The following is a 26,571-nucleotide window of genomic DNA, read 5'->3' on the forward strand; positions in this document are numbered from 1 at the left end:
TTGACATGTACCCACCCTAAATGCAGTGGACTGGTTTGCATGTCTGTCTGTATAGGCATTTGATAAACTCATTATTTTCATTTCTGCAGGTTCCTTTGTGTCAGACCAAAATGTATTTTTCACCCAAAAAAAGACAATTTCTGGTGGGCGCCTTTAATCTCAGGCGCAGTGTTTATAGTTGTCCCTACATAGAATGAACCCAGTCACCTCCATCGTCATGAGGAATCTTGCTACTTGATGACACTATTAGTTAGCTCCAGTGAGTGTCTACTGAGTTGGACTGACCTGGCTTATGGATTACTGCATCAGGTCTCCGGAAACCTCGTTTATTTCTTCCATATGATTCTGGTTTTGCTTGGGTTCTGCTTTAATCACTTAAAAGTTGTATCACCTTTGAAGTCCTTTGGAGGAAGGACATCCTGTGTTGCTGTGAGGTCATTTTTGAGTTGTAAAGGATTTATTCAAATACACTCTTTTCCATATTTAACCAGATGGTTAGGAACTGATCAAATCAGTGTTGGGAAGCACCGGAAATATTTGTCTTGTGTCATGCTCAACAGGAACCAAACAACTAGACACCCATCGTGTGTCAGATTCCCACTGTCCTGGCACTGTCATGTCCTTCTGTCATTTAATCTTCCTGACAGTTCTTTGAAATAGATATTATAATCCACAACCCACAACAGGCAAATCAGAGACTCAAGTTGCCTATAGCCCACTGAGAGTCAAATCTGGGAGTCCCCCAACTCGGCTCTGCAGTTGGTGCTATTGAGAGATTGAAGAATTATACTTTTTGATTTCTTACTTTGGTGAAAGTGTCAAGTGTGTGTAAAATGACAGGTTTGGTTTTAGTGTGATAGTAGATGTGGTGCTGACCACTAGCACAGAGTGAAGAGTGATAGAAATTGACTCCTTTAATTTTGCTGTTGAAGAGACAATCTTCACTTAAATTTTAAGCAACAATTTCTTGCCTCTCTCCCACCCTGTGTAGCGTCTCTGACTTTGTCACCTACAGAAGGCACACATGAACTCAAGCTGCTGGACTCAGCACTTCCTTCCTTCTGCACTTCCTGAACTTGCTTTGATCTACTTCCTTGTGGAAAAAGAGCTCTGAGCCCATGTTTGCATATTGGAGTTATTTGAGCGTGGGGAGGATTAGGCAGATGCGGTGTGAATACACACTGCTGGACTTACTAAATTACAGACTTCTAGGGGACAAATTTGTGTATCCTGTGAATAACTATAATACCATCACCAGTAGCAATATATATTTAACACATATATATATATTTTAACAAAGTATAAGAGGCACTAATTTTGCTTGTTTCTCTTAGATACTTCTCTGTGTTAAGCATTAAAACTGGACCTACTACTTCTCAAATGCCTCTCAGGAAGCTGGAACTGTGGTAAGTGGTTCCGTGTCTCACAATCACACAAAGGAAGTCTGAACGCAGCCGAGGTGGTGAGTGCGTATCCATGTGAATTTTTGGGTGCTCTAACCTCTATCTCAGTCACCGAATAGTAACTGCTTATCAGTTGTCTGTGAAGACCTTCTTCCATAGGAATTTAACAAAGGAGGCTGACTTGTCTGAGGGTGCGATCGACCTCTACCACAGGGCTGGGGACAAAGTCACCGCCCAGTCCATATTTGTCCAGTAAAGAGTGACAGACTGTAAATCAGAATAATTTAAAGTGTTCAGCATTGAGCATGTGTTTAATAAATATTTAGTAAATTACATTGAATATGATGCTCAAAGGGCAAATCATACCACACATTCCAAAACTAAGCAGGCATTATATTTGAATTAGCAGCTGTTTGGGATTATCTGTGTGACTCCCCAGTCAGGATACTAAATGGAGCTCTTACAGCATCAGCAAACTCCTCTGTCTGAGAAGTGGCTCATTTCCAATAGGCTGGCTTGCTATGCTCCAAGTATGCCAAACGTAATGAAAAAGCTAATGCTTGCTGTGGTGCTATACACAATCCGATACTGTTTATACATCAGTCACCTTGCCTCTTTTCATAGCAGCGAGTGTTTGCTGATTCCCTTTTCCTTCCTTCTCCTCCCTCTCTCCTCAACTCGGAGCGTTCTACAAACATGAGCACCCAAAGGCTGGTATCTCAATAATACTGAAAAGTCTAGAAAGTTCAAAGACAGCGAACAGACAGGCAGCTCGGGAGGAGACACACATGGCTTCATGTTTGTAATATATGATGTATTTTCATAGCTTATCTGCTCTCTGAATTGTGTTGGGCTCAACTCAATGGAACACAAGCTCCAGGTCTCGGTTCAGTTGTTAGCTAAAGTTTCCAGAGCTAAAATGGCTTGACTTGCCCCTGATAAACATGACATGACACTGACATACTCCAGATTAGAAACATGTATGCCACACACACACACACACACACACACACACATGAGAGAGAGAGAGAGAGAGAGAGAGATGCACAAATGAATTTTAAATTAATAGCAAATTATTGAGCACCCCAGACAAAAAGTTCACTTATTGTCTATTACGACTGACAAGTTCCCTTAACAGGAGTCTCTGGTTGGGAGTCACTGTCAAGATACACAACATGAAACTGGCCATTTGGGAAGAAAGGGGTGAAACTGAGTCATAGCAGACACTGGCTGGTGGGGGCTGGGCATGGCGGCTCCAGCACAGACAGCAGCACTTAGGGAAAGGAGATAGCTGTTTAAATAAGGACACGGTGGTGTCAGCTTCTTATCAGAGCTGCACGGAGCCAGTTGCTGGTAAATTGAAGCTGTTAAATGTTAATGAACTATCACTATATAGGTAACCAGGAGACTGAAAAGGCTCAAAAAGTTCAAAGTCTACTGCAAGGCCAATTTATCCCACAACAGGGAACATTTTTATTGCAAACATAAGGAAATTTGTTTTAAAATTTAATTTTTTAAAGTCTATTTTATTGATAGAAGTGTCTTTCCTTTATCAATGAGTCAATTTTCTTCGCTCTGAGCAGAATTTTACAAATCCCTGGGTTGAGCCACAACAAAGGCCATTTGATATGATCTTTTGTATTTGAACTATCTCTGGCTTGAAATTAAATTCACTCCTAAAATAGTAAGTATATCATGCCCTAAACACTTCCCATTAGTGACAGCAAGCTGCAGAGATTAGTAGCACACCCTGTACTAATCTTACACCAAGTAAAAGACCCCTATGGCTGGTTTAAACTCAGACTTCACCACTCAGCAAGGCAGCCCATGGGTATTGGTAAATACTACTGGCAGGCAAAAAACGAACTCTAACCAGAGCAAAGGCATTGCCCCACACTGACTATACCGAAGCCTTATGCAGACTTTACCTTTGGGTATTATTTCCTGCAAGGCACAGATAACTCACTGACACTGGCATAGCTATTCTATAGAACAAACAGACAAATGGATTCCCTCCAAATGCTACATTTATCGAAACTGAGTCTTCAGAGAAGATGAAACCTATGTGTGATATAAATTACTTCATCAGCTGTCATGATTGACAGGCCCATTTGGTTGGGTTTAGAGGGCAGGGAACAGAAGTGGAGCCTGACTCACAGGGCATGGGGCTTAAGTTCGGGATTGTTTTAGATCTACGAATGTCCACAAGTTTTATCCTTTGTCACATTCTGGCCTCCGTTCCACCTGGGTAGAGTTTTCACATTTGCAGCAACCACTCTTGTCTCTGAGTCCCAGTGAGGTCGTTTTTAAAATACAATTCTATTTCCTCGGTAAAGCCTCTTCTGAAAGGCTAAATTTAGCACTGCCAATCAGAGGAACAGGTGGTCTGTGATACTCCCAAATAGGTCCTCTCCCATCATGCCTTCCTAACAGAGCCAATCACAGAGCCAGGCTCTAAGGATGTTGGGCTGTCAGCAGATCTGGGGAATATAAGGGCCGGCCAGCCCCTGGCTCTGGAGCAGTCGCGCATTCCCACCTCGCCTCGGGTGTAGGGATTGCATAGGAAACAAAACCACACAGTCAAGACTGTGTGGTTTTGTTTGGAGGGTTAGAGGCTCACCGATTCATGTCGGAGATGGTTGGAAAAACCAACTCTACGTAGGACGTCGTTTCAGAAGCAAACTTGGGCTTGGCCCCACCCTTTTTGGGCACTCCTGAGAAATCAGGTGAGTGAGAACCAGCTTGTTTGATTCCTGGAGCTCTTTCTGATTGGTTACTATTGAACGCTTTGAGCAATGAATGCCTTCTGTTAAAGGTTTCATCTTGCTGACCTACATGTGAATCTGTGTTTTAAATTTGGTTTTGAAATGTACATTTTCCAGAGAGAAAGAAAGGAAAGGAAAGGAAAGGAAAGGAAAAGAAAAGAAAAGAAAAGAAAAGAAAAGAAAAGAAAAGAAAAATCAAGTGCTGATGCCCACAGCCATAGTCAACCATTCTGATTTTTAAAATGTACAGGATGCCCTAGAACCAGGGGTCTGAAATGGGGACATGAATGTTTGCTTCCTTAGTAAACGTGTCAGCTGAGAATGTACAAGGTTATGTGGCTCGTTGATAAAGCAAGGCAGACCAAGAATAGCTCAGAGAAAACCCATGTGGCATCAGCTACACCCGATGACTTTTTAAGGGAATCAACTGCTGAGGTATCTGTTGCGGACGGTGGCAGGACACTTGTCTGCTGTCAGTCAAGCTGGACGGTTTATTTTGGGAGTGTGACATTTCAGATGCATGCCTTCAGCCTTAGGCCTCTGAGAAACAAGTGCTCACAGAAACAAATTTAGTCTTCCTAGACAATCAGAATATCAAAACCCAGCTAGGCCACTTAATTCTCAACATTTTGTAAGTTTGAATGAAGCTATAGAATTGCTTTCTAGAAGATTCCAGATCTCAATATGCATTTTAATTTAACCCACAATCCAATTATATGGTGTGAGATAATGTTAATGCTAAAAAGGGTAAGAAATAAAAGATTCTTAATATCTAAATACACTTTGATTCCCTATCTTCCTGGGATTAGATTACAAATTGTAAATGCCCATTATTAGATAAATACTTAATTATACATGGTTTATCTAAGGAGATAGCTAATTTTTTTTTGAAGATACACTGGCTTACAGACAGGAAAAGTTAGGCATAAAATGTATTCATCTGAAAGATAATGTGAAAGAAGCAAGAGTTTCTGAGAAATGTTTCCTGAAAACCTTTGGATGACATCTGGATTTTTATGGGGTATGAATTTTGTCTCCAAAAAAAAAAAAATGAGTTACAGGACTAAGAAGAATATTGCACTGTAACATTTAGTGAACAAAGAATGTTGTGAAAGATAAAAATGAGGCAATTGACAATTCGGAGCCTGCCCTTTAATGTCAGAACACTGGTTTGCTTCAAGGTGACTACTTAGTTATTTATGCATAAGAATTTTCTTACATAGTCTCCAAAAATGGTAGATGAAATACTTTCTTCCACTTACAAAGGGAATTAACTGCAAATCTCACTCTTTTTTTTTTTTGGTTATTGTTAAATATTTCACATAATAAAGCACAGGTCTTTTTATTCCCATGAATAATTCCCACAGCCTTCTGTGATTCAGTCCACACACACATGGCTCCATCCATGTGAAGAACTCAAGGCAGCGTTTTTCTTTCAGACCTGTAATAAATTTCGGCCCATTACATATTCTTCTTGAATATTACTTCAGCAGCATTAATTGTGCCATTGCGTACAATACACAGGAATGTTAGGATGTGGGAAGCTCCTTATGCTGTCGGAAAGAGGGGAAAAAGCTTGCTTAATGATGAGAAAACATTTGCCAACCCTTTTCAAGTCGGTGAACCGCTTGCAAAGTACAGGTTATTCATTTGGGCGGTGATTTTAAGTGAGGGGACAGAGCCTTAAGCAAGGTCACCTTATGAAAAGCTGGCACTGTGCGTGAGAACTGCTGGAGAGGGAACTGTTGTTTATGTCACTGTCTCTTCCATGCTGTGTTGATATAAAGGTTCATTTGTCACATCGTGTCTCTGAAATCCATTGGCTGCTTCTATGTTGTAGCTTGGTTTTCCCTTTCAGTCTGGCCCAATGTGAATATTCATTGTTGGTATGACTGAATATTCCCACTTTGACCACTAGGGGGCATTCCTTGCTCTGCTTGGCCAACTCCCCCCCACCCTTCGCCGCCCCCCCTCACCCCCCCCTTCCCTCTCCCCCGCCCATTTCCCTTAAATTAGCTCAAAGGTCAACTGCATAAGCACCCGGAGAAGGCTTCCTATGTGGCTCTAGGGCCACATACTAGACTAATCAATCCATTTGGAGAAATACATGTCTGTCTCCACCAAGAAGACGCTGAGGGGCCCTGAGCATCAATATTCTTACTGGTTTTTCTTTTTCTTTCCAGAGTGCCTGAAAAGATGACTACTCAAGCACCGACGTTTACGCAGCCGTTACAAAGCGTTGTGGTACTGGAGGGTAGTACCGCAACCTTTGAGGCTCACGTTAGTGGTAAGCTCATGTGCAGGCTTTCTCTTCTGTTCCACCTGCCTCCTCCAATGCAGAAACTCTTTTTTTTTGTCTTGAAACCAAGTTTAAACACTGCTTCTACTATGTAAAATTGGCACAGCACTATGGAAAGGTCATTTTAAGGGCACACCCTTCACAGGATGCTGACAATATAATGACTTAAAAAATATTTTAAAAATGTTTTATTCATACTTATAATTCTACAAAGCAAAAATAATTAGCATCAGGTTAAAATTTGCTGTCAGAATCCAGCGACTAAGAAGGATCAAATTTGGTCATTCTATATTTGGGTTCAGGGGCAGAACTAGTCTGACAGACTGGAACCCTAGTGCTGTGGGATTCAGAGACAGCTTCTTGTAATCTGTGCACCTCAATTTTTATATATATGTAAAATATGCATTTTATATATCATATATTATTACATATACTAATATATAATTTAACATTACATAATTTAATATGTTAATATATTGTATTAAATTTACACTATATTATAAATACATGTAAATATATCATCCCAACTTTCCATAGAAGCAGACACAGTGACTACTCATTATAGTTATTTTATTGGTTTTTTAATCTTTATTAAATTATTCTATTGTATTAAAGAACACACTTTTGTAATGAATGGCAACACATAATACCATTTCTCCTTTTAGTCTTTATATTCAAAGGGTACAAACATTTTTTCCCTATTTATTTAAAAGGAATGTCACCCATTTCTTTTTTCTTTATCCCTTGGTTTAGGGGTGATTCTAGACCTTGCATGATGTATAACAAGGAAGCCTTGCCTATAAACTATACTCTAAATAATTTCAAAATGATTTAGTCAGTCTTCTTCTATAGCACCATTCGTAACTGGTCATGTGAGTTTATATGGATTAACTGATAGCCGTGATTAGTTCATGATTCAATGTATCCCTTCAGTGAACATTTCTTATCTTTTTAAATGTATGCTTGTAATAAAGATATTAACTAAAGTTTTCTTTCCATTTCCTTTCTCTGTATTATGTGTGAGTCTTACATACTGCATAACACTTTGCACAAACATGACGTCACTCACCACTCACTTGCTATTAATGGAAGTCAGTTCAGTTTTCATCTTGCATGATGAACTCTGACTCCCAAATGATTAACTTATTTTTCTTCAAATCCTCTGTAACTTCTAAACGGAGCCAAACACACATGGTGTCTGCGGGGATTTTCACCTTTGTGTCATATTCACAGCCTCGATTCCTTCTAAGTCTGTGCCTTCAAGTTCTTAGAAATACGTCACAGACGACATTTGACACTCTCAAATTAGTCTAATAAACTTCACTCTCCCATAACGGGAGGTCAACTTATATAAGGACAGCACAGGAACATGCTAATATCATCACCTCCTGTCTCAAGGACAGCAGTCACAAGCATTTATGTCAGATGCAAAGTAAACCTTCCCTGAAGTCGCCTTCCCGATTCTGAACACATTTAGATTTTAATAAAACATGAAACCACGGATACGGTTCTTAGCAGTGGGTGAAGAGAACCTGGCTTTCCTCTCCCTGCTCCGACTTTACGCCTTGTTCTGAATGGCTGGGTTTGGCTCTGGAGTTAGCATGAGGAACAGCCTGTCACTGTGAGGGCATTTGTGCTGCAGTGACATTTGCAGGGACATGCTGGACAGTGTCCCTGAAACAGCAGAGGAGGGGCCCAAGTGTGCCCTCCTGAGGCAGAGCTGTAAGATGGCCTTGCTGCCTCTTGCCTTCAGAGATGACAACTGTCACTATCTCCATCAAAGTTTCCGCCGCTCTCCATGTTTAGGGCCCCCTCTCATTATTTTAATGATGTCTACTAAACTAAATCAGATAGAGCACTGACCAGAGGGTAGAAGATGACAGTTCTACCCAAAGTTGTACCACTGATAGCCAAGAGACCTTGGAAATATGATGACTCTCCAATGCACCTCAAACTTCCAATCTATAAAATGAAGGGGCACAAATAGCCCCTATGTAAACTCCCATAAATGGCTCACAGTTTTACATGTGTATTACATGACTGTCATGGTGTCACTATCACTATATGGGGCTCCACTCTGGCTAGTCGCCAGGCTGGTGCAAGGGTTTGATGAGAGAGAACAGAGGACTGGACCATGCCCACTCCAACATAAAGATGACTCTGCTTGCCTTCCAGGTTACCCAGTTCCTGAGGTGAGCTGGTTTCGGGATGGCCAGGTGATTTCAACTTCCACTCTGCCCGGCGTGCAGATCTCCTTTAGCGATGGCCGCGCTAGATTGATGATCCCCGCCGTGACTAAAGCCAACAGTGGACGATACTCCCTGAGAGCCACCAATGGATCTGGACAAGCGACTAGTACTGCTGAGCTTCTTGTGACAGGTTAGTTGTTGGGGCTATCAGCCAGGCCAGAGGGACAGAAGTCCAGATAGAGATGTACACACGCACAAGGGAGGCAGCTCCTAAGCTGATGAAGGAGCCATAGGATGAACAATTACCATTGTGTGGGTTGTACAATTCCATCCTCTTTGAAGATGAAGCATAAACCATCTCAGAAGCAGGATCTCTGTACATATCACATACTCAAAGCATCTTGAATAAATGCCAAAAATCATGTTCCTCTAGTGGTGACGTTTTTAGAGCCTTACCATAAAGTTATCAAGAAATAGAGAGTGTTCTGGAAGTCACTGGGAATTTCCACTTTAATGAGCATTGCCATAATTCTGATGTAAGCAGGTCATAAGGTAGGCATTGAAATTACTGCATAGTAAACATACTCAGAAAAGGCCAAATGCTTTCGTTCAAATATACAACCCCACTTTCCCGTAAAGCCATTTACAGTCGCCTCAGTGGGTTTTGTCCACCCTTCAGTACTTACTGTGATGAGCAAACAGGAAGAAAAAGTTATTCTGCCTATTACACAGCAACGTCTTGTCTGAACGCTGTCATGTCACCTATGTGTTCCTGGTGTCTAATTCCATGGTCATAGATGACCTCAACGGAAAGCACACCAGGTCGCTTAGGGAAGAGCTTTATGTGCCTGAAAATTCAGAACTGGAAGAGGCACAGTACCTCAGAAACACAGTGGTTCACCACCGTGCTCCATCAGGGGTGCTGGAAGCACACATGGGCGCATCCATCCCGGGGGGTACTGGCAGTTCATGGTAACTGGAGGGAAGGTATCACTATTTCCAGCAGTGGAGCTACCAATCAGATTCAACATATATCCTCCCACCCATGCCTGGGCCAGCAACCCCAGTTAAACTCCGTGCGTCACCCGCAAACAGAAGACAGAAAAGTAGGAGGGGCTTCTTTAGAAGAAGGCTACCGTGGAAGAGGGGGCAGGAAGAGAGGAGGGAATAGGAGATAAAAAAAAAAAAAAAAAAACAACGACTACATTTGTCGTAAAATGTACGAAGTTGCTAAACAATTTAAAAAAATTATAGAGGAAAGTTTTCTCTTAATATAAAAGAAGACTTTGACCAAAAAGCCTTCTTTCTTTCTGTAGCAAAATTAACACAGATGCCTACCACTGTTGGGTGGATTTAACATTTTAAATGCAAGTAAATATGTTGGTCATTTTAATATCAATCTAGTTGGAGGATGGTTTTAAAAATTGATTAAACTTGAATGATTCAGTAAGTTCTCAGATGCACTCACCTTACCAGCCACAGGAATTCAGTTCAGTGTGACTTTAAGTAGTTTGCAAAAAACTACCTTAGTGTCTTAGCGAAAGGCAAGAGTCAGGGATTGGAAGTGCCAGAAAGACCTGGAGTAGTACAGCAGCATCTAGACTTTTGGGTAAAACATGAAAGGCGAGAGAGATAGCTGGGTAGTTAAGAAGCTGACTCTTCTTACAGAGGACCAGGGTGTGTTTTCCAGTACCCATGTGGTTGTCTGTAGCTCCAGTTCTAGGGTCTTCTGGCCTCTATGGACAGACACCTGCACACATACGGCAGACACAAGCTCATTCACATGTGCATGCACGAGCGCGCGCGCACACACACAAACACACACACATACACACACACGTATATAATTAAAAAATTAGTAGCCTAGAAATGCTAGAAAGAGTGAAGCAATTGAAATTGAATTGTGAGTAGGGGAGCCTTCTGCTCTTGCTGCCTTCTAACTGTCTTCCGCCAAGTGGGAGAGCTGGGATTCAATGGCAGTCAACGATGCTGGATCATTGAGTCAGCCCCTGTTTTAATACTCAAAGCTGTTGGGAGTACCCCGACTCCTGAGCCTGATTTTCTTCTCTGCCCCTGGCAGCCGAGACAGCACCACCCAACTTCAGTCAGCGGCTGCAGAGCATGACTGTGAGACAAGGAAGCCAAGTGAGACTCCAAGTGAGAGTGACTGGAATCCCTACACCTGTGGTGAAGTTCTACCGGGATGGAGCCGAAATCCAGAGCTCCCTTGATTTCCAAATTTCTCAAGAAGGAGACCTCTACAGCTTACTGATTGCCGAAGCATACCCTGAAGACTCCGGGACCTATTCTGTAAATGCCACCAACAGCGTTGGAAGAGCTACTTCCACTGCAGAATTGGTGGTTCAAGGTATGTGGCGGAGGCGAGGAGGAGGGGGACCTAGGGTGGCAACACACGGGGTTGAGGTTCTACCTGGCTCCCCCATATGGCAGTCCTGGGGGTGCTCGCAGGATCTAAGGCCAAAGCTGCCTTTCTCACCCCAGCAGAAGGTCTCTGGCAGAGGCTTCTAAGAGTTCAATGTTGAAGCTTGCTACAGTTTGCCGAATGATAACCAGAACATGGGTCAATTAAGTAATGTACATCTGCATGTTATTGGCAAACAATGGGATATTTAAATAAGTAATTCAAAGAAATTCCTTTCTAACACACATCTTCTATTTTTCAATCTAATTTATATTCACACAAAAGCCACAACTTGCTACGGTTTTCCTACTGTTACACACAGGAAATTGCAATTACTTTTGAGTCCCATATAATGGATTTTCTTTTTTAAAAAGAAAAAAAATCATGGTTTTCCCTCCTAAAATGCTCATCTTTCCATTTCTGCAGGTGAAGAAGTAGTGCCTGCTAAAAAGACAAAGACGATCGTGTCGACTGCTCAGATTTCAGAAACAAGACAAACCCGGATTGAAAAAGTAATTTTCCTATAAAAGAGCTCCCAGCCCTCCCCGTTCTTGCTTCCCTGGCACTTCCCACTCACTTCTGCTTTCATGTTTTTTCAGAAGATTGAAGCCCACTTTGATGCCAGATCAATCGCAACAGTTGAGATGGTCATAGATGGTGCCACTGGACAGCTGCCACATAAAACACCTCCCAGGATACCTCCTAAGCCCAAGTCCAGGTCTCCAACACCACCTTCCATTGCTGCCAAAGCACAGCTGGCCCGACAACAGTCCCCATCACCAATAAGACACTCCCCCTCCCCAGTCAGACACGTGCGGGCACCAACCCCATCTCCGGTCAGGTAAGCCTTCTCTCGGGAAACTGTGTTGTTTATGCATTTTTACGATCAAATGTTAAGCAATCAAAAGGGCAGCATGTGAAAAAAGAGACCAAGAAATCCCTGAATGTGAGCTTTACAGTCCTCACCTTCTGTGGAAGTTTATAATACACTCTGGTTCTGAATTCGTATTTGCAGTCCATTCCGCAAATGCATGTTTGGAGCCAGAACGTGACAAGGGGGCTAGGGTAAGAATTATGCAAACTTTAGAGTTAAATCTCCCTGAAGTCTAATATCCAGACTACTTGCTTATAGTTTGACCTGAGGCACTCATTTTAATAATATAACAATCACTATGATACATGGTCTATAACCTCTGTGTTAAGCTCCCATGTGTTTGTTATTTCACTAAATATTCTCCACCCCTGAAAAAAATGTCATTCCTCAATATTCTTGGCAAGAAACCAGAGCTAAAGGAGGTAGGGGGCTTTCCCATGGTCTTAGTGTGTCCTCCATAAAATAAAAGGAATGCCAGCCAGACTGATTTGAAGTGTTTTGGCAGGAATCAATGAGCTCTCATCAGTTGAAGCTATCCCTAGGAAATAGGAAATCATTATCCAAGTGCTCGTACTCTCAAATAGTAAGAAAACATTCTAAATATTTTCCACATGTTTATGTTATTTTATCTAAAAATGTGAAGTGCATTTCTACTCTTAGCTAAAATGTAGGTATTTTCTGAGGTGAGCCTATATCATCAGTGCTCAGAAATTATACAATCAAATACGAATTACCCATGGCAACTGAAACTTTGGGATTTAGTCTATAATGAGACTTTTAATATAATGAGCTAAAAAACTCTACGAAGCTGGGCGGTGGTGGCACACGCCTTTAATCCCAGCACTTGGGAGGCAGAGGCAGGTGGATTTCTGAGTTCGAGGCCAGCCTGGTCTACAAAGTGAGTTCCAGGACAGCCAAGGCTATACAGAGAAACCCTGTCTCGAAAAACCAAAAAAAAAACCCCAAAAAAACAAAAAACAACTCTACAAAATCTGAGCACGCCCCCCACCACGCACAATGTATTTTAATCAATTCAAATGAATTAAGATGATATAGATCAAGTCCTCTTGCTATGAAAACTAAAGTGCCATAATGAGATAGTTGGCCTAAAAAAAAATCACTGTAAAGTCACCATGATCAAAATGATATGATGGGTCTAAGGTATAGCCTAGTGGAATATTGCTCACCTGGGTATGTGAAGACCCGTATTGATGCCCAACTGTGTAAAATGGAGAGCAACAGACCAGCACATTAAGGACACAGATAGACTAGAGAGCACAGGAGTAGATTTAAGTGTATAGGGAATTTGTTTTTTTAATCAAGGGGAAGGGTATTTTACTTCACAAATAAGACTGGCCTAATTAGGTGTCTGGAAGGAAGAAGGCAAAACCAGGCTTTAACCTCACATGATTAACAAAGTAAGTGGCATCCTTGATTAAGGTTAAAAAAACTAAAGGGAGGCCAGCAAGATGTTTTGGTGGGCAGTGGCACTCACCACCAAGCTGCAGTCAATCCTTGGGACCTCACTGGTGGACAGAAAGAACTGACTCCCTAACCTACACACACACACACACACACACACACACACACTCACGGAGACACACATAGTCACACGTGCACACAAATAAATGAGTTAAGCATGTGCTAAAAATGAAAAAGATAGAGGAAATGTTTATAGGGGAGAGCTTTTAAAAATAGGCTTGCAGATCCCCAAAGAAAATTCAGACACCTCTATGGCAAAAAGCAAGGTCATTGTCTGACTGAATAGCGCATTTATGTGAGGGAGGGGGGGAAAAAGCCATGCTCCTTTCTGAAGACAGTCATTGTTGCTGCCTTCTCACAGAGAACATCAACTAGCTACAATGTGAACAATGCCAGACCAGAAACAGGCTGCAGTCTGGCCAGGCTGCAGGGTTAACTGAACAAGACCTTGTAAGCCATCTACACACAGGCAGTGCTGGATGGCAACATAGGAGGGACTTGTAACAAAGAACAGAAAATAAGGACAATGCCGACTACCAGATGTATTTAGGAGTTCCACCAACTAATTTCTGATGGAACAAAGAACCATGCAGTACAAATTTTAAAATGTGGGGAATGATGTGAATGCTCAAATAATGTACCATAGCATGCTAAGTGTCTTCTAATTTTTGTTTTGGTCACTTAAAAATAATTGAAGATATTTGGCCAGAACTAACACAAAATCTTAACCAAAAGCTCAGTTTTAAAAAGATACCTATCATTATTTTTAAATGTGTTTACTTTCGGGCTGTGTACTGGTTTCTATACCATGAAATCACTCACAACACAGGCCAAACATAATCTCTGGGAGATAACAGCTTTTTTGTATCTCATACTCAAGCCTGAGGGTCATTTAGAATTACAGACATTTCCTGACCGCCAAGGAGCACAGTAGACATCTTAGCCTTCTGGGAGTCTATTAGTAGGGATTCAGTTACTTAGTCTGCAAATTTTGCTTTAAAATAATTACAAAATATAAATGCCAGCTTGTGAAGAAAATAATGGTTTTCCCGGATCAACTCCTTCCTAAAATGTTCCATGGCTTAATTTTGATTCTTGTTGTAGATAAAGCAAGCATATTTCACTGGACGAGGCGCATTGTCGCTAGCTGTGACCGAGTGATTATTTTTTTTTATTGTAAGTGCAAAAATAAGCACTTTCTGGTAATGGCTCAAATTACATTGATTTTCACAGTTATGGGCTTACCTGAAGCCCGCTGTTAATCACTCACATAATGCTAATCATGTCGCAAGCTCTTTCTGAATTAAACCCACTTAGCAAGGAACAGCAAGAACAAAGCAAGTCCAAAGTAGGAAGCTCCTGCCTCTCTGCCTCTCTTCCACTGACGTGGACGCCACGCCATTCTAACCTGGTCTTTGTTTTATTTCCAAGACGATTTATTTTTACGGTAGAGCCATATTTGTTAGCCCACCCTTCAGCTTGATTACAATTTCTTTCCTAAAATGTAAATTGGGTTTTTTTTTCCCCACACAGCCTTTCACAAGAAAATGATTAAATGTTTCTTGATGAAACAGGCTGATGTAATATTCTGCAAAATTATTCTGTATTTTAAAGAAGATATTACTGGACCTTCAGCTTAATTGGGAGAATTGTTTTATTTATGATTGATGTAAACTAAATACCCTGAGCAAGTGCCAGAATACATTGATAAACATGGCCCCGTGTGAAAAATTTATAAAGCAACACTGCCACCAAGAGGTAAAATAGGGAAAAACAAATTAATTGAAAATTAATTTTGAAAAACCTATTATGTTCAGATAGTTGATCTGTACTTAGTATGATTGCTAACGATAACAATCTAGCTTTTGGGCTACCATTGTCAGTGTTCAGTGCCCACAGCCTTTGATAGCTCCTATTTGCATTTTGCACACACACACACAAAAGGCAACCAGTGAAAACTATTTTGGAAGAAGATACTTTATCAATGTAATGAAAAGGCTTCAGAGTCGCTGATTTACCAGATAGTCCTAATATTATGTAAAGGACATCCCCAGTGCAATAAGGGGATGGTGAGGTTAGAAATAAACTCAGAGGGATTAAAAAGCGTTAACCACAAGCACTTTGGGCTAGAACAGCAGTCCCCTGCTGCAGAGCTCAGCCAGTTCCTAAAACAATTCTGCAAAGCTCAGCAAGAAAGCTTCCACCTGACCTGGAAATTCACAAGATACTGAAGTGGTTGTGACTGTGGAGAGATAAGGGGAAAAGGGACAAGGGGGAGGGCGGGGAGGACAAAAGGAGGGGGACGTGTGGGTTATTTTTAGTCGAGAGTGGCACAAGCATTCGGTTACTAAAACCATATAACACCCACCAAATATTCTCTCATGCCCAACTGAAGCTGGGAACACACTGTCCTTTATGTGGTGATGTTTTAAGGGAATTACTTTTACTGTTTCTACCCCCCCACACACACCTCAGTGCCAGAAAATGAGATGGGGCACACAGATCTTTAGCTTACTTAGAATTAACTAAATGTGGGGCTTATTGATATTTAAAACAAATAGGTTTCAGGTGTGTGATGTACCCTCCAGATAGGTTATGGGAACTCACATTTTAACACTCCACCTTAAAGTGCTGCCAAATTTCCATTCCACCCATCTAATCCCCACCACACCTGCTGGGGTGCCTTGCCCCACTCTCTGACATCTGCCGCTGGGTTTCCAGGTCCGTGTCTCCAGCGGGGAGGATCTCCACTTCCCCGATCAGATCTGTGAAGTCGCCACTGCTCATCCGCAAGACTCAGACCACCACCATGGCCACAGGCCCCGAGGTGCCTCCCCCTTGGAAGCAAGAGGGCTATGTGGCCTCCTCGACTGAGGCTGAGATGAGAGAGACGACAATGACAAGCTCTACCCAGATCAGAAGAGAAGAGAGGTGGGAAGGGAGATACGGGGTCCAGGAGCAAGTGACCATCAGTGGAGCTGCGGCCGCTGCAGCCAGTGCGTCGGTCAGCTCGTCATTCACGGCAGGAGCCATCACCACTGGGACTAAGGAGGTACCGTCAGAACCCTTTCCTTTCTCCAGTTCATCTTCTGGTTCCTCTGATCCAATTTCAGGCACGGACTGTACAGGTTAGAGAGGAAATGCATAGGAGCCTAAAACTTCAATCAATATGGTTGTCCTTTACCAAAGCATCTTTTTTTGAGTCAAAGACTAAGCTGTGAGGCTGGCATAATGTATGAATTTTAATGGTACTGACCTTGTCTTTCTGGGAGATGATGGGTAAATTACATATGCATATATTTTGCTCTTCCTGGTCATTAAGGGTTTGTAACTTTTCTACCAGGGGTGTTGTTTTAGAAAGCATTGTACTTGTTGATACAGGTGAAACAAGAGACAGACAAGAGTGCAGCTGTTGCGACTGTCGTTGCTGCTGTTGATATGGCCAGAGTGAGAGAACCAGCCATCAGTGCTGTAGAGCAAACTGTTCAGAGGACAACCACGACTGCTGTGCATATACAACCTGCTCAAGAACAGGTAAGCACAAGGCCACCAGGGGGTGCTAGAACGGCCCCAGCTAACTCTGCTCTCAGTAATTGGACATACAAATCCCCTGCTGAACCAAAGAGTGCTGAAGGCAGTGGCCCAGGCTTTAAAAGCTTCCCGAGGAAGCTAGAAATATCAAATGTGTTTAAGCTGTAAATATCACAGGAGCAGACCGGGTCAGAAGAAATACCTGGGCTGTGTGAGGCGAGCAAAAGTTAACTACTGTTTTCAAGGCATCCAGGGACTGTGGGAGCCTGGAAGACATGAAACAAAAGGCAGGTCAAATCTGAGTGCAGATTTCCATAGCTAGTTGTGGAAGCTACATTTTCAAGGGTCGGCATTAGATTTCTCTAAGTTCCCGGAAGGACCATGGCTTTTACTTTCCTCAAAACAAATGTGACATTTTGATTCTCGGCTGCAAAGCAATATGAATGCAAGGCCACCTCATGTGTAAGCAGGCTCTGTTAGTCTAAAAGCTCTCTCACTCTCCTCCATCCATGTCCTGTGGGTTGATTGTTACCTCTTGGTCCTGATATAGCAGCATACACTTCCAAATGGTGTGAACTGAAATGGCTCCTTTCTTTTGTCAATGAAAATCAGGCAAGAAAAGAGGCAGAGAAGACCGCAGTAACCAAGGTTGTAGTTGCTGCCGATAAAGCCAAGGAACAGGAACTAAAATCACGAACCAGAGAAGTGATGGCGACAACGCAAGAGCAGACTCACATATCTCATGAGCAGGTGGGGGTGTACTTTGATTTGCAAATGTGCCAACACCTAAGATGACCTTTTACTGTGAAGCAGGTTAATTCCAGGGCCGCGTGTCTAGTTTCACACAAATAACATCCTCCTGTCATGTATGTCTATTCACCAGTGTCCCTTAGAGTCACTAAGTATTCCTACTGGAAATAGAATGAGGATTCATCTCATCTAACTTATATATATGTATATAATTTATATTTATATAAATATAATATATTATATTAATATAATAATATATTATATACATATATATATTATATACATATATATATATATATATATATAAAATCATTTACACTGATTATAGGTTAACTGTGTGGCTATGGATAGGGAACAGGCAGAGTGAGAACCGGAAAGAAGATGCAGGTGCTGTGGATGAAACAGGCAAGAATGTAAGGGAAAACAGAATATGCTACATTAAAAGCTTGGTGCTGCTTCCTGACCCCTTGGATATTAGCACATGGGTTTCATATAGGATGTATGACATACATACCTACATGTAGTAGGTTGAATAGTGAGAGATTGGACTAAAAGCACTTGTGGATAGATGGGACAAGGCCTGTTGGTAGGACTGTTGGTCAGGGGAGACAGTTGTCTATAGGATAATTTGAGAAGATCAATTTTCAAGTCCCTTTCTGCCCTGTGGTCCTGAGGTTCAGTGATAAGATACCTGAGGATGGAAAGGACTTACTCCTTAGACATAAATGGAAGTGAAACATCCTTCCATGGCTCAGGATTGGAGCAATACTTTGACCTAGATAGTAACCAAAATCGTGTCTCCATTTTAGACAAGCCTTGACCATTATTGTATGTTAAAAAGAAAAAAAAAAAAAAAGACAAAATAGAGTAGGAAGGCAGACTGTAAATTATGCTTAGATTCTCACATTAAAGTAAGGAGCCAGGCAAAATTACTCCTTGACACTTCTGTAGTAATATTCTGAGCTGTAAGATGACTTTTGGCTGATGGAATTAGCTCCTAATTAAATTACCATATGACCACTTAAAGAAGGCACAAATCTTGCTAAGGTGGGTAGCCACTGTCTGTAAAACAAGCAGTCCTGAGTCCAGCATTCCATTTCCTCTAAAGAGATGAATGCATGGTTCAGAGAGCAAACAAATGTGCTTGTATTAATTAAGATATGAAGATTTAATTAATGATATCAGAAAGGGAGTTTCACTCTCTCAATTTCCTACTTTGTTGGATCTGATGCTGGGTTAGCCCCATTGTAGATTTGGAGACAATAAGGTCCTGTTTTTATTCATTGATTGCAGATAAGAAAAGAAACTGAAAAAGCATTTGTACCAAAGGTAGTGATCTCCGCAACCAAAGCCAAAGAGCAAGAAACTAGAATCACAGGAGAAATTACTACAAAACAAGAGCAAAAGCGAATAACTCAAGAAACAGTAAGTTTGGCTTTGATCCTTACAAATGGCTCATCTCCAGTCATCAGCTGTGTGTACATTATACCCAGAGCTTCAGACCAGACTCTCTTTCGTTTCTCTTCCTCCTACTGTTTACCAGTGTCCAGGGTTAGAACTCTTTTGTGTTCACTGTTCTGTGTCCACGTGAGCAGTGCACATAAACTGTGCTCGAACAGTTTTAGAGGTTATCCTTGAACTTCAGATCAGACATAAACAGAAGGTGCACTGCACTTCTGCCCACTAGCCACGAGCACATCAGTTTTGCACATGTAACCTGAGTCCTCCGTCACTCAGACTGGGACATTTGGCCATTGTGCAGTTGTAAGACACAAGCCTATCTATGCTCACCTGCTGACACACATGCACACACCTTAGCCCCAAGCACTTTAACTAAGCAGCAGTTGCCCATTAGAGAAGACAGCGCCCATAATTCCTGGGTGATAAACACTGAAGTAAACATATAGGATATGGGAAGACATATCCTATGTATGATATATATGCATATAAACACAGGTATATGCATATGAATGAAATATATATATATATATATATATATATATATATGAGATTGATGTCACTGAAGACGACTTTTCTTCTCTCTGACACCAAGCTTGAAGGAACAGGAGCTTTTATTTTGAATTCTTTGACCCATGCTGTCCTCAGAGCTCTTGTCTGATCTAAGAGCTACTTTCTTTTGAGAACATTGTACTGATAAAAAGGCTAACCAGAGTCATCTGCCCAGGTTTCCCTTACCTTGTCCTCAGGACAAAAGGGACTTCGTGTGGCCTGGGAGTCAGGCCAGGCAAGATTGGAGCATAGGAATCTTTGTGACCATTGCAACATAGCAGACTGAAGAGTTCAGCCAACCTCAGTTTTCAGCCATTCAGCAACAACAGCCATAGCCCATAGATATCACCTTTTCAGTCCTGGCACAATTTATTAGGTTTGGCAGCAATGTTTATTGCTCAGAAAAGCAGTGGCAGGTGGTAAGCCCACACTTAGACCTCTGACACGGGGATGTGACATTTTCTAACTCATCACTGAGCCTTCCACATTCTGGATGCAGCGTGGCCATCTTACTGTTCTTTATGTGCCCTTTGAAACTCAAACCTTCATTTTACTCCACAATGTCAGATAAGACAGGAAACTGAGAAAATTGCTGCATCCATGGTAGTGGTTGCCACCACCAAGTCCACAAAACTAGAGGCAGCTGTGGGAGTTCAAGAAGAGACTGCCATTCAACAGGATCAAATGCACCTCACTCAGGAACAGGTGATGACTTCCTGCTGGTGTGAAAGTCACCCGTGCATCATGTCACCTGCAGCCATCCACATCATCACGGCTCTTAAGCATCTCTTCTCTCCAAAGTCTCACGGCCCCTCACCACCCATCTGGCTTTCACTCTCATTCCTAACTCTCAGCTTTTCTTTGGATTGCTACTAATAGATCATAATTCATCTTAATGTCTTCCTGTGAAGGCAGACTCCAGTATTCAAGACAAAATTACGTAGTTTTAAGTGCCTATTAGAACGCTGCATAGGTTATAATATGAAGTGTGTGACAGAAACAGGGGATATGTATGTCTCAGTTTTTCTTTTCTAATTCCATTTTTCCTTATAGCTGTACCCATGTTGTATTTTTGCCAGGAAATACTATGGATAGTCAAGATAATCCAGTGATGTTTAATGAAGTATCTGTGGATAAAAGAAAAACTCTGCCTCTTTTTCCCAGTTAATTTGTTTGTTTGTTTTTTTAAATTAGAGACTCATGAGATTTATTGACATTTTCTTACCTTTCTCTTGAAATCATATAACCAGATGATGAAGGAAACTAGGAAAACAGTGGTACCCAAAGTCATAGTTGCCACGCCCAAGATTAAAGAGCAAGATTTAGTATCAAGAAGTAGAGAAGCCATCACTACCAAAAGAGATCAAGTTCAAATAACTCAGGAAAAGGTGAATGAACACATGTGAAAAGTTCATCTTTAAGCTAATGTCTAGTAAACCATTAACTATTACATCGTATGAATTATTAATCTGTTTTTCTGTTGAGGTTCATAATTAAATATAGTAAATACGTGGTTGAGTGCCATGAGTGTCTCCCTCACCGCTTGGTTTTCACACACCCCCTATAACACTTGTAATTCATTTTGTTCAACACTATTATTTGCATGAACGTTAGCGTTTTAGTTTCATTTTTAAAAGCAATATAGGAGAGCATCTAGAGACTCTTTTGCAACTAACATTGCTACATTCTGTGACTCCCAGTCATGCTATACAAATACTGCTGAGTGAGTATTCAACCCTGGGTGATTTTACTGATGCATCCCACAAGCAGGGGAGTGGAGTGTGTGTGTTTGTGGGGCTGGGTGGGTCATTACTCTGTATGTGAGAAGCCCATACAACTTAAACTTTGCTTTTACCGTAATGATCAGAAGAGAAAGGAAGTGGAAACAACTGCCTTGTCTACGATAGCAGTTGCTACTGCTAAAGCCAAAGAGCAAGAAACAGTTCTGAGGTCTAGAGAAGCCATGGCCACTAGACAAGAACACATCCAAGTTACCCATGGAAAGGTGACTGTGTTATTCCAGCGTGGAACCCACGATAATCTATTAATACCAAATCTCCTGTGCAAACCTCCATTGTAACACATTAACCCCAAACGTCAATCTTCTTGTCTAGGAGACACAAGTAATCAGATTTATTCTCAGATAATTGTACAATTGGAAACTAAAAAGTAAACTGATTCATTGGTCTTAACATTGCAACATATTTCGTTTCCAGTGTGGTGTTATCATTTTCAACTTTTTTTTTATTAACATGTAGAAATCCTCCACACATTAATGACTGAAATTGCATGTGGGCTAATATTAAAGAGACTCAACGAGCAAGAAAAATCACTGCATATGAGCAGTGAGGAGCCTTATAGTGGTGTGTGTGTATATGTGTGTGTGTGTGCTGAGGAGTCAGGTGTTCAATGTATTATGCTGCAATCTAAGGAAGGATTTACTTCAATCATGTATAATTTTCTTCATGTGAAACTTTATCTTTTTCATCCTGTAAGTATCAGAGGTGAGAAAATTATAGCACCTGTTTAGTGGCTTCCACTGTAACTGCACAAGATGCAGTACTGAGGAATCGAGAGAGAGAGAGATCCCACCAGAACTGTTCTACACAAGCTGCGAAAAGGTTACCACGTCTATTCGCAGCTATACACATCCTATGGCTTAAACTACTTCCCATAACCATAGCTCCCACTAAATGAGCTATTATTCTCCATTGAGAATTGGACACTAAGGTTTTCTTTTTTTTTTTCGTTTTTGCATTGTTTTTGTGTTTCCCTCAGTGTTGATTTTTATCACAAGATTGTTAATTGTTTTTTTCTCCAAGACAAGATTTAAGATAAGATTCAAACCTTTATCTAAGACTAATATTTAATAGCCCATCTGTCTCCTAGAAGTCTCATGCAACAAGCTTTACCACGAGCCAAATTTCAGGAATTATGGTTAATTATCCTTTCTGTCCCTGTTAGCATACATATGTCTGTCTTGTTTTCATTGCTGATTGTCAGTGAAGAATGGAGGCTGAGGAAATCTCCTTGTCCCTGTTAATAAAACCCCCTTTAAAGCCTGGTGATCTTGCCATACTGCCAAGGACTACAGAAGGACTAGCCATTAAGGAAGAACAAATATATTTTCAAGAGGAGGGGATGAGAGCCCGTGTTGTGGTGGTGAAACGCACTGTTTCATCTTGTCATCAGCTCATGTAACTTCTCATGGGTCATGAAGCCATGTGCTCCCAGCGCTCCATTTAGTTGCTTCCCTTGCCAACCAAATGGAAGAGATGACTTGATTCAGCCTGAGTCCTACAGAGGCATAGTTAGCATTTCTAGTTATAAAAGACCACATCAGACAACACTTTTCTTAAATTACCCCTCTCAGTATCTAACTGGTGTGAATTGGGGTCTCCTAGTCCCATTCATGTTCATGCTTATCTGGGATCCAACAATGAAAAGGAAACTTAAGTCTAGTAAGGACTAGGAATAGCCACCAGCATTTAGTCCATCATTTTCACCAAACACAACGTGTATATGAATTTTGATATATATTAATTTAAGAAAACGGCATATATTCCCACAATTTAAAATTTACTGCCATAATTAAGATTTTGAGGGCATACTTTTAAAATTAGGAGCAGTATTTATCATGGTTGTTAATTTTTGGTCAACAGAAACCTTGAGTCACTTTTCTCATCATTAGAATAAACTTGAAATTGCCTCAGATTTTCTTCTATCATCGGCTGCTCAAAAAGCACCAATGAGATAAAATGAAAATTCCATTTCTCCAGGTAGAGTAATATGTTTGTGTTAGGTGAAGATGAACACATAGAAAAAAATCTATAGAGTCAATTAGTTGTCCATTTTTTTATATAAAAGAAACCAACAAATAAAAATAATTGTTGAGCTTGTTATAGATATCATGGCTCCTTCCAAAATTCAATGTGAAGGGAGGATGGTATTTTTAATCTTTCATGGCAGATTAGATGTTTATACTTCTCAAAAAAAAAAAAAAAACCTCATGATCATTAAAGGCTCAATCCTGTCTTCTAAAGGCCGTGGCTATGCCTTAAATATGGTTCAGAGACTACTTTTTAAAGGTGTCTGGGTTTTTTACTTGAAGATATTTCAGATGTGTGTTAAACTGCACTCATAGCAGAAGTAAAGACTGGAGATTAATAGAAAGGTACAGCCTTACTTCTAAAGTACACTGGACAGCCAGAGCCATGTGACCTCTTGAAATGTTTCCGGTGCTGTGGAGTACTAAAATATGCATGCCCTGGCGCCGGCTTCACTTGCTTCAAGAGAACGCCTTTGCGAATTGTGTTCTCATTCATGTTAATCAGATTCATAGGAAGGAGGAAATATTATTTGTCTTTGTCTTTGCTTTAACTCCCAGCAAAGATGAAAGCAAATTGAACTTCAGTGTGAAAGGTTGTTCTCTTGATTCCAAACATGATAACGCTTTCATTTCAATCACAATGTTTTCCTTCATGTGCTTTAAGAGAGCTATTTTTCTAATAGATTGAATAAAGCCATCCCCCGTGAGTCCTAAGTAAATTCGGGTGCTCATTCTTTGATCGGGAACTCTCTTTTTATCTCGGGCTTGCATGCAGCCATGTCGCTCTGCAGCAATTGATTTTCCTGGATGTGAGGATGACAGTATTTGAGTAGACTTTTATCTTTGCTGTTGTCATGCCGACACCAGGACTAAATGATTGACAAAATAATAGAAATAATCGATGGAGGCAGCCTGCTCCAAAATCCTCATTTCCCAGGTGCTAATTGACTGTCTGCCTGGCCTAGGTAAATTCCTTGAAATACTCAAAACGTCCTTAGGATTTTGTATACATATTGTCATATTGTGTTGTCCTGTCTTCCATGTATGTGTGTGTGGATTGACTGTCTAGTCTCTAGCAGATAGAGGTAGTATTATCTACATAGGAGCCTTTGAAATATAATAATTAATAAAGCACACATTCTTGAAAGAGCTGAGTTATGTTTCTGAGCAATTAACATTGTTATATAACACAAATATTCTACACTTCCCATACCTTTGTCTGTCTGAGTAAGTAAAGGAGCTATCCCAGGAGGCTGTCCCCGGGAGGAGGTGTCCAAGTTTAACTTTGACATTATCGTCTACTCATTTGGAAAACCTTGTCTCCAGGTGGGCGTTGGGAAAAAGGCAGAAGCCGTGGCAACAGTTGTAGCTGCTGTGGACCAGGCCCGCGTGAGGGAACCCAGAGAGCCTACGCATGTGGAGGAATCCTATTCTCAGCAGACTACGTTAGAGTATGGCTACAAAGAACACATTTCCACCACAAAGGTCCCCGAGCAGCCCCGGCGCCCAGCCTCAGAGCCCCACGTTGTCCCTCAAGCAGTCAAGCCTGCTGTGATTCAGGCTCCTTCTGAGACTCATATCAAAACTACTGACCAAATGGGAATGCATATATCGTCACAGGTGAGTCCTCGGTGTGTGGGGCAGCAGCCGCATGTGCCGGGAGCATCTGGGGGAACGGTGACGTCACTGAGCTTCATTTACTGCAGGTCAAGAAAACTACAGATATCTCAACAGAAAGATTAGTTCATGTGGATAAACGCCCCCGCACAGCGAGCCCTCACTTTACTGTTTCAAAAATTTCTGTACCTAAGACAGAACATGGATATGAGGTAAGATGTGGAGGGTGATAATTATATCCTTGCTCATGATGCAGCTAGAGCACTTTGATGTAGCCACTGTGGGTTCCTTTTGGATGAGGGACAGGGTTTATGGTAGACTCAGATGCTCTGAGCATTGTCTTCTGGTGAAGACAATAAAACGCAGTTGTCTTCTACCCCCGGGGAAACAACATCCACACAGGCTTCTCTGCCTTCTCGTTTCAGCTATGGTTCAAACTCAGCTGCTTTGATTACATTATATTTCGAATCATTTTGTAAATGGTAGTGGTTTGTGCAGCCTTGTATGCTGTGAGACACTTTGAGTAACTTAACTGCATGTATTTTAATAAGAGAAGACAAGTCAGATATTCACATGATCTCAAAGTGAAGAATGTCTGTTTTCACCTGTCCCATAGACTTGTGGCTGTCATTCAAATGTGCAATCACAAAATACCTAGAATTGATCAATTAAAAAAGTGAGTGTGTGTTTCCTGTTATAATGGTTTTGAATGCAGCATTCATTATCATCCCATGATAGATAAATTGGTTGTGAAATGACATAGCCCACACTAGAGTCCTGCTAAAGCCTGTTCCTTATTAGTTCTGCTGTGTAGAAAAACACATGACTGTTCTCTATAGTGATTAGTAGAGTTTTATAATAAGGACCTGCCCTCTCCACCCTCAAAGGATCATAAGCAATGTATAATGCCTGTGTCTGGGGACATTCTCTAGTTACTACTGAAACCACATAACCACACACATACCCCAGAAGAGAAACAACAAGGAATCCGTTGAAATACTTTTCCAATGTTTTCTTTCACTGGTCATGTGGACTCATGGCTGACATCCAAATGTACAACCACAAAGTACTTAGAACTTATCGATACTTTAATTTTTTTATCTCGAATTTTCTGTTGTAGTGCAGTCTCCAAATGCAGCATCCATCAGGAGCGAAGACAGTTCCTGACCAGGCTCTACAAGAGCCAGAAAATAAGGGGTGCCTTGTGCAAATCTTTAAAGGGGCAATTTTAAAGTTTTCTAATTAAAGAGAAATTACCAAGAGCTTTGCAATTGTTTGATCTTTTTGTTAACTGTAGAGGGAAAATGAAAGTATTCAGTCATTGAGAAAGCAGACCAAAGGCAGCCATGGTGCGTGCACCTGTAATGCAAGCACTGGAGGCAGATAGACTGAGGCTCAGC

At 41.2% G+C, this 26,571-nt stretch overlaps 1 protein-coding gene across 33 annotated transcripts in view; it reads left to right on the forward strand.

Moving 5' to 3' along the window:
• Positions 1 to 3,922: 3,922 nt before the first annotated feature.
• Ttn (titin) overlaps positions 3,923 to 26,571 on the forward strand; it is a 271,447-nt gene continuing 248,798 nt past the window's right edge. For 31 of the 33 annotated variants that reach the window (XM_085834746.1, XM_085834758.1, XM_085834754.1 and 28 more), the window contains exons 1-15: positions 3,923 to 4,129; positions 6,352 to 6,455; positions 8,643 to 8,846; positions 10,737 to 11,024; positions 11,505 to 11,590; positions 11,678 to 11,919; positions 16,156 to 16,486; positions 16,816 to 16,968; positions 17,578 to 17,715; positions 19,009 to 19,140; positions 20,293 to 20,430; positions 20,976 to 21,113; positions 21,593 to 21,730; positions 24,881 to 25,174; positions 25,261 to 25,383. In XM_085834746.1, the coding sequence (XP_085690872.1) occupies positions 6,365 to 6,455; positions 8,643 to 8,846; positions 10,737 to 11,024; positions 11,505 to 11,590; positions 11,678 to 11,919; positions 16,156 to 16,486; positions 16,816 to 16,968; positions 17,578 to 17,715; positions 19,009 to 19,140; positions 20,293 to 20,430; positions 20,976 to 21,113; positions 21,593 to 21,730; positions 24,881 to 25,174; positions 25,261 to 25,383 (2,496 nt within the window). In that variant the 5' untranslated portion in view covers positions 3,923 to 4,129; positions 6,352 to 6,364. The remainder of the gene's footprint in view (positions 4,130 to 6,351; positions 6,456 to 8,642; positions 8,847 to 10,736; positions 11,025 to 11,504; positions 11,591 to 11,677; positions 11,920 to 16,155; positions 16,487 to 16,815; positions 16,969 to 17,577; positions 17,716 to 19,008; positions 19,141 to 20,292; positions 20,431 to 20,975; positions 21,114 to 21,592; positions 21,731 to 24,880; positions 25,175 to 25,260; positions 25,384 to 26,571) is intronic. The other 2 variants (XM_085834751.1, XM_085834752.1) reach the window with 2 other exon arrangements.

This window comes from Mus caroli, unplaced genomic scaffold, assembly GCF_978045245.1.
Source record: "Mus caroli unplaced genomic scaffold, Mus_caroli_1 scaffold_2, whole genome shotgun sequence".
Classification (NCBI taxonomy): Eukaryota; Metazoa; Chordata; class Mammalia; order Rodentia; family Muridae; genus Mus; species Mus caroli.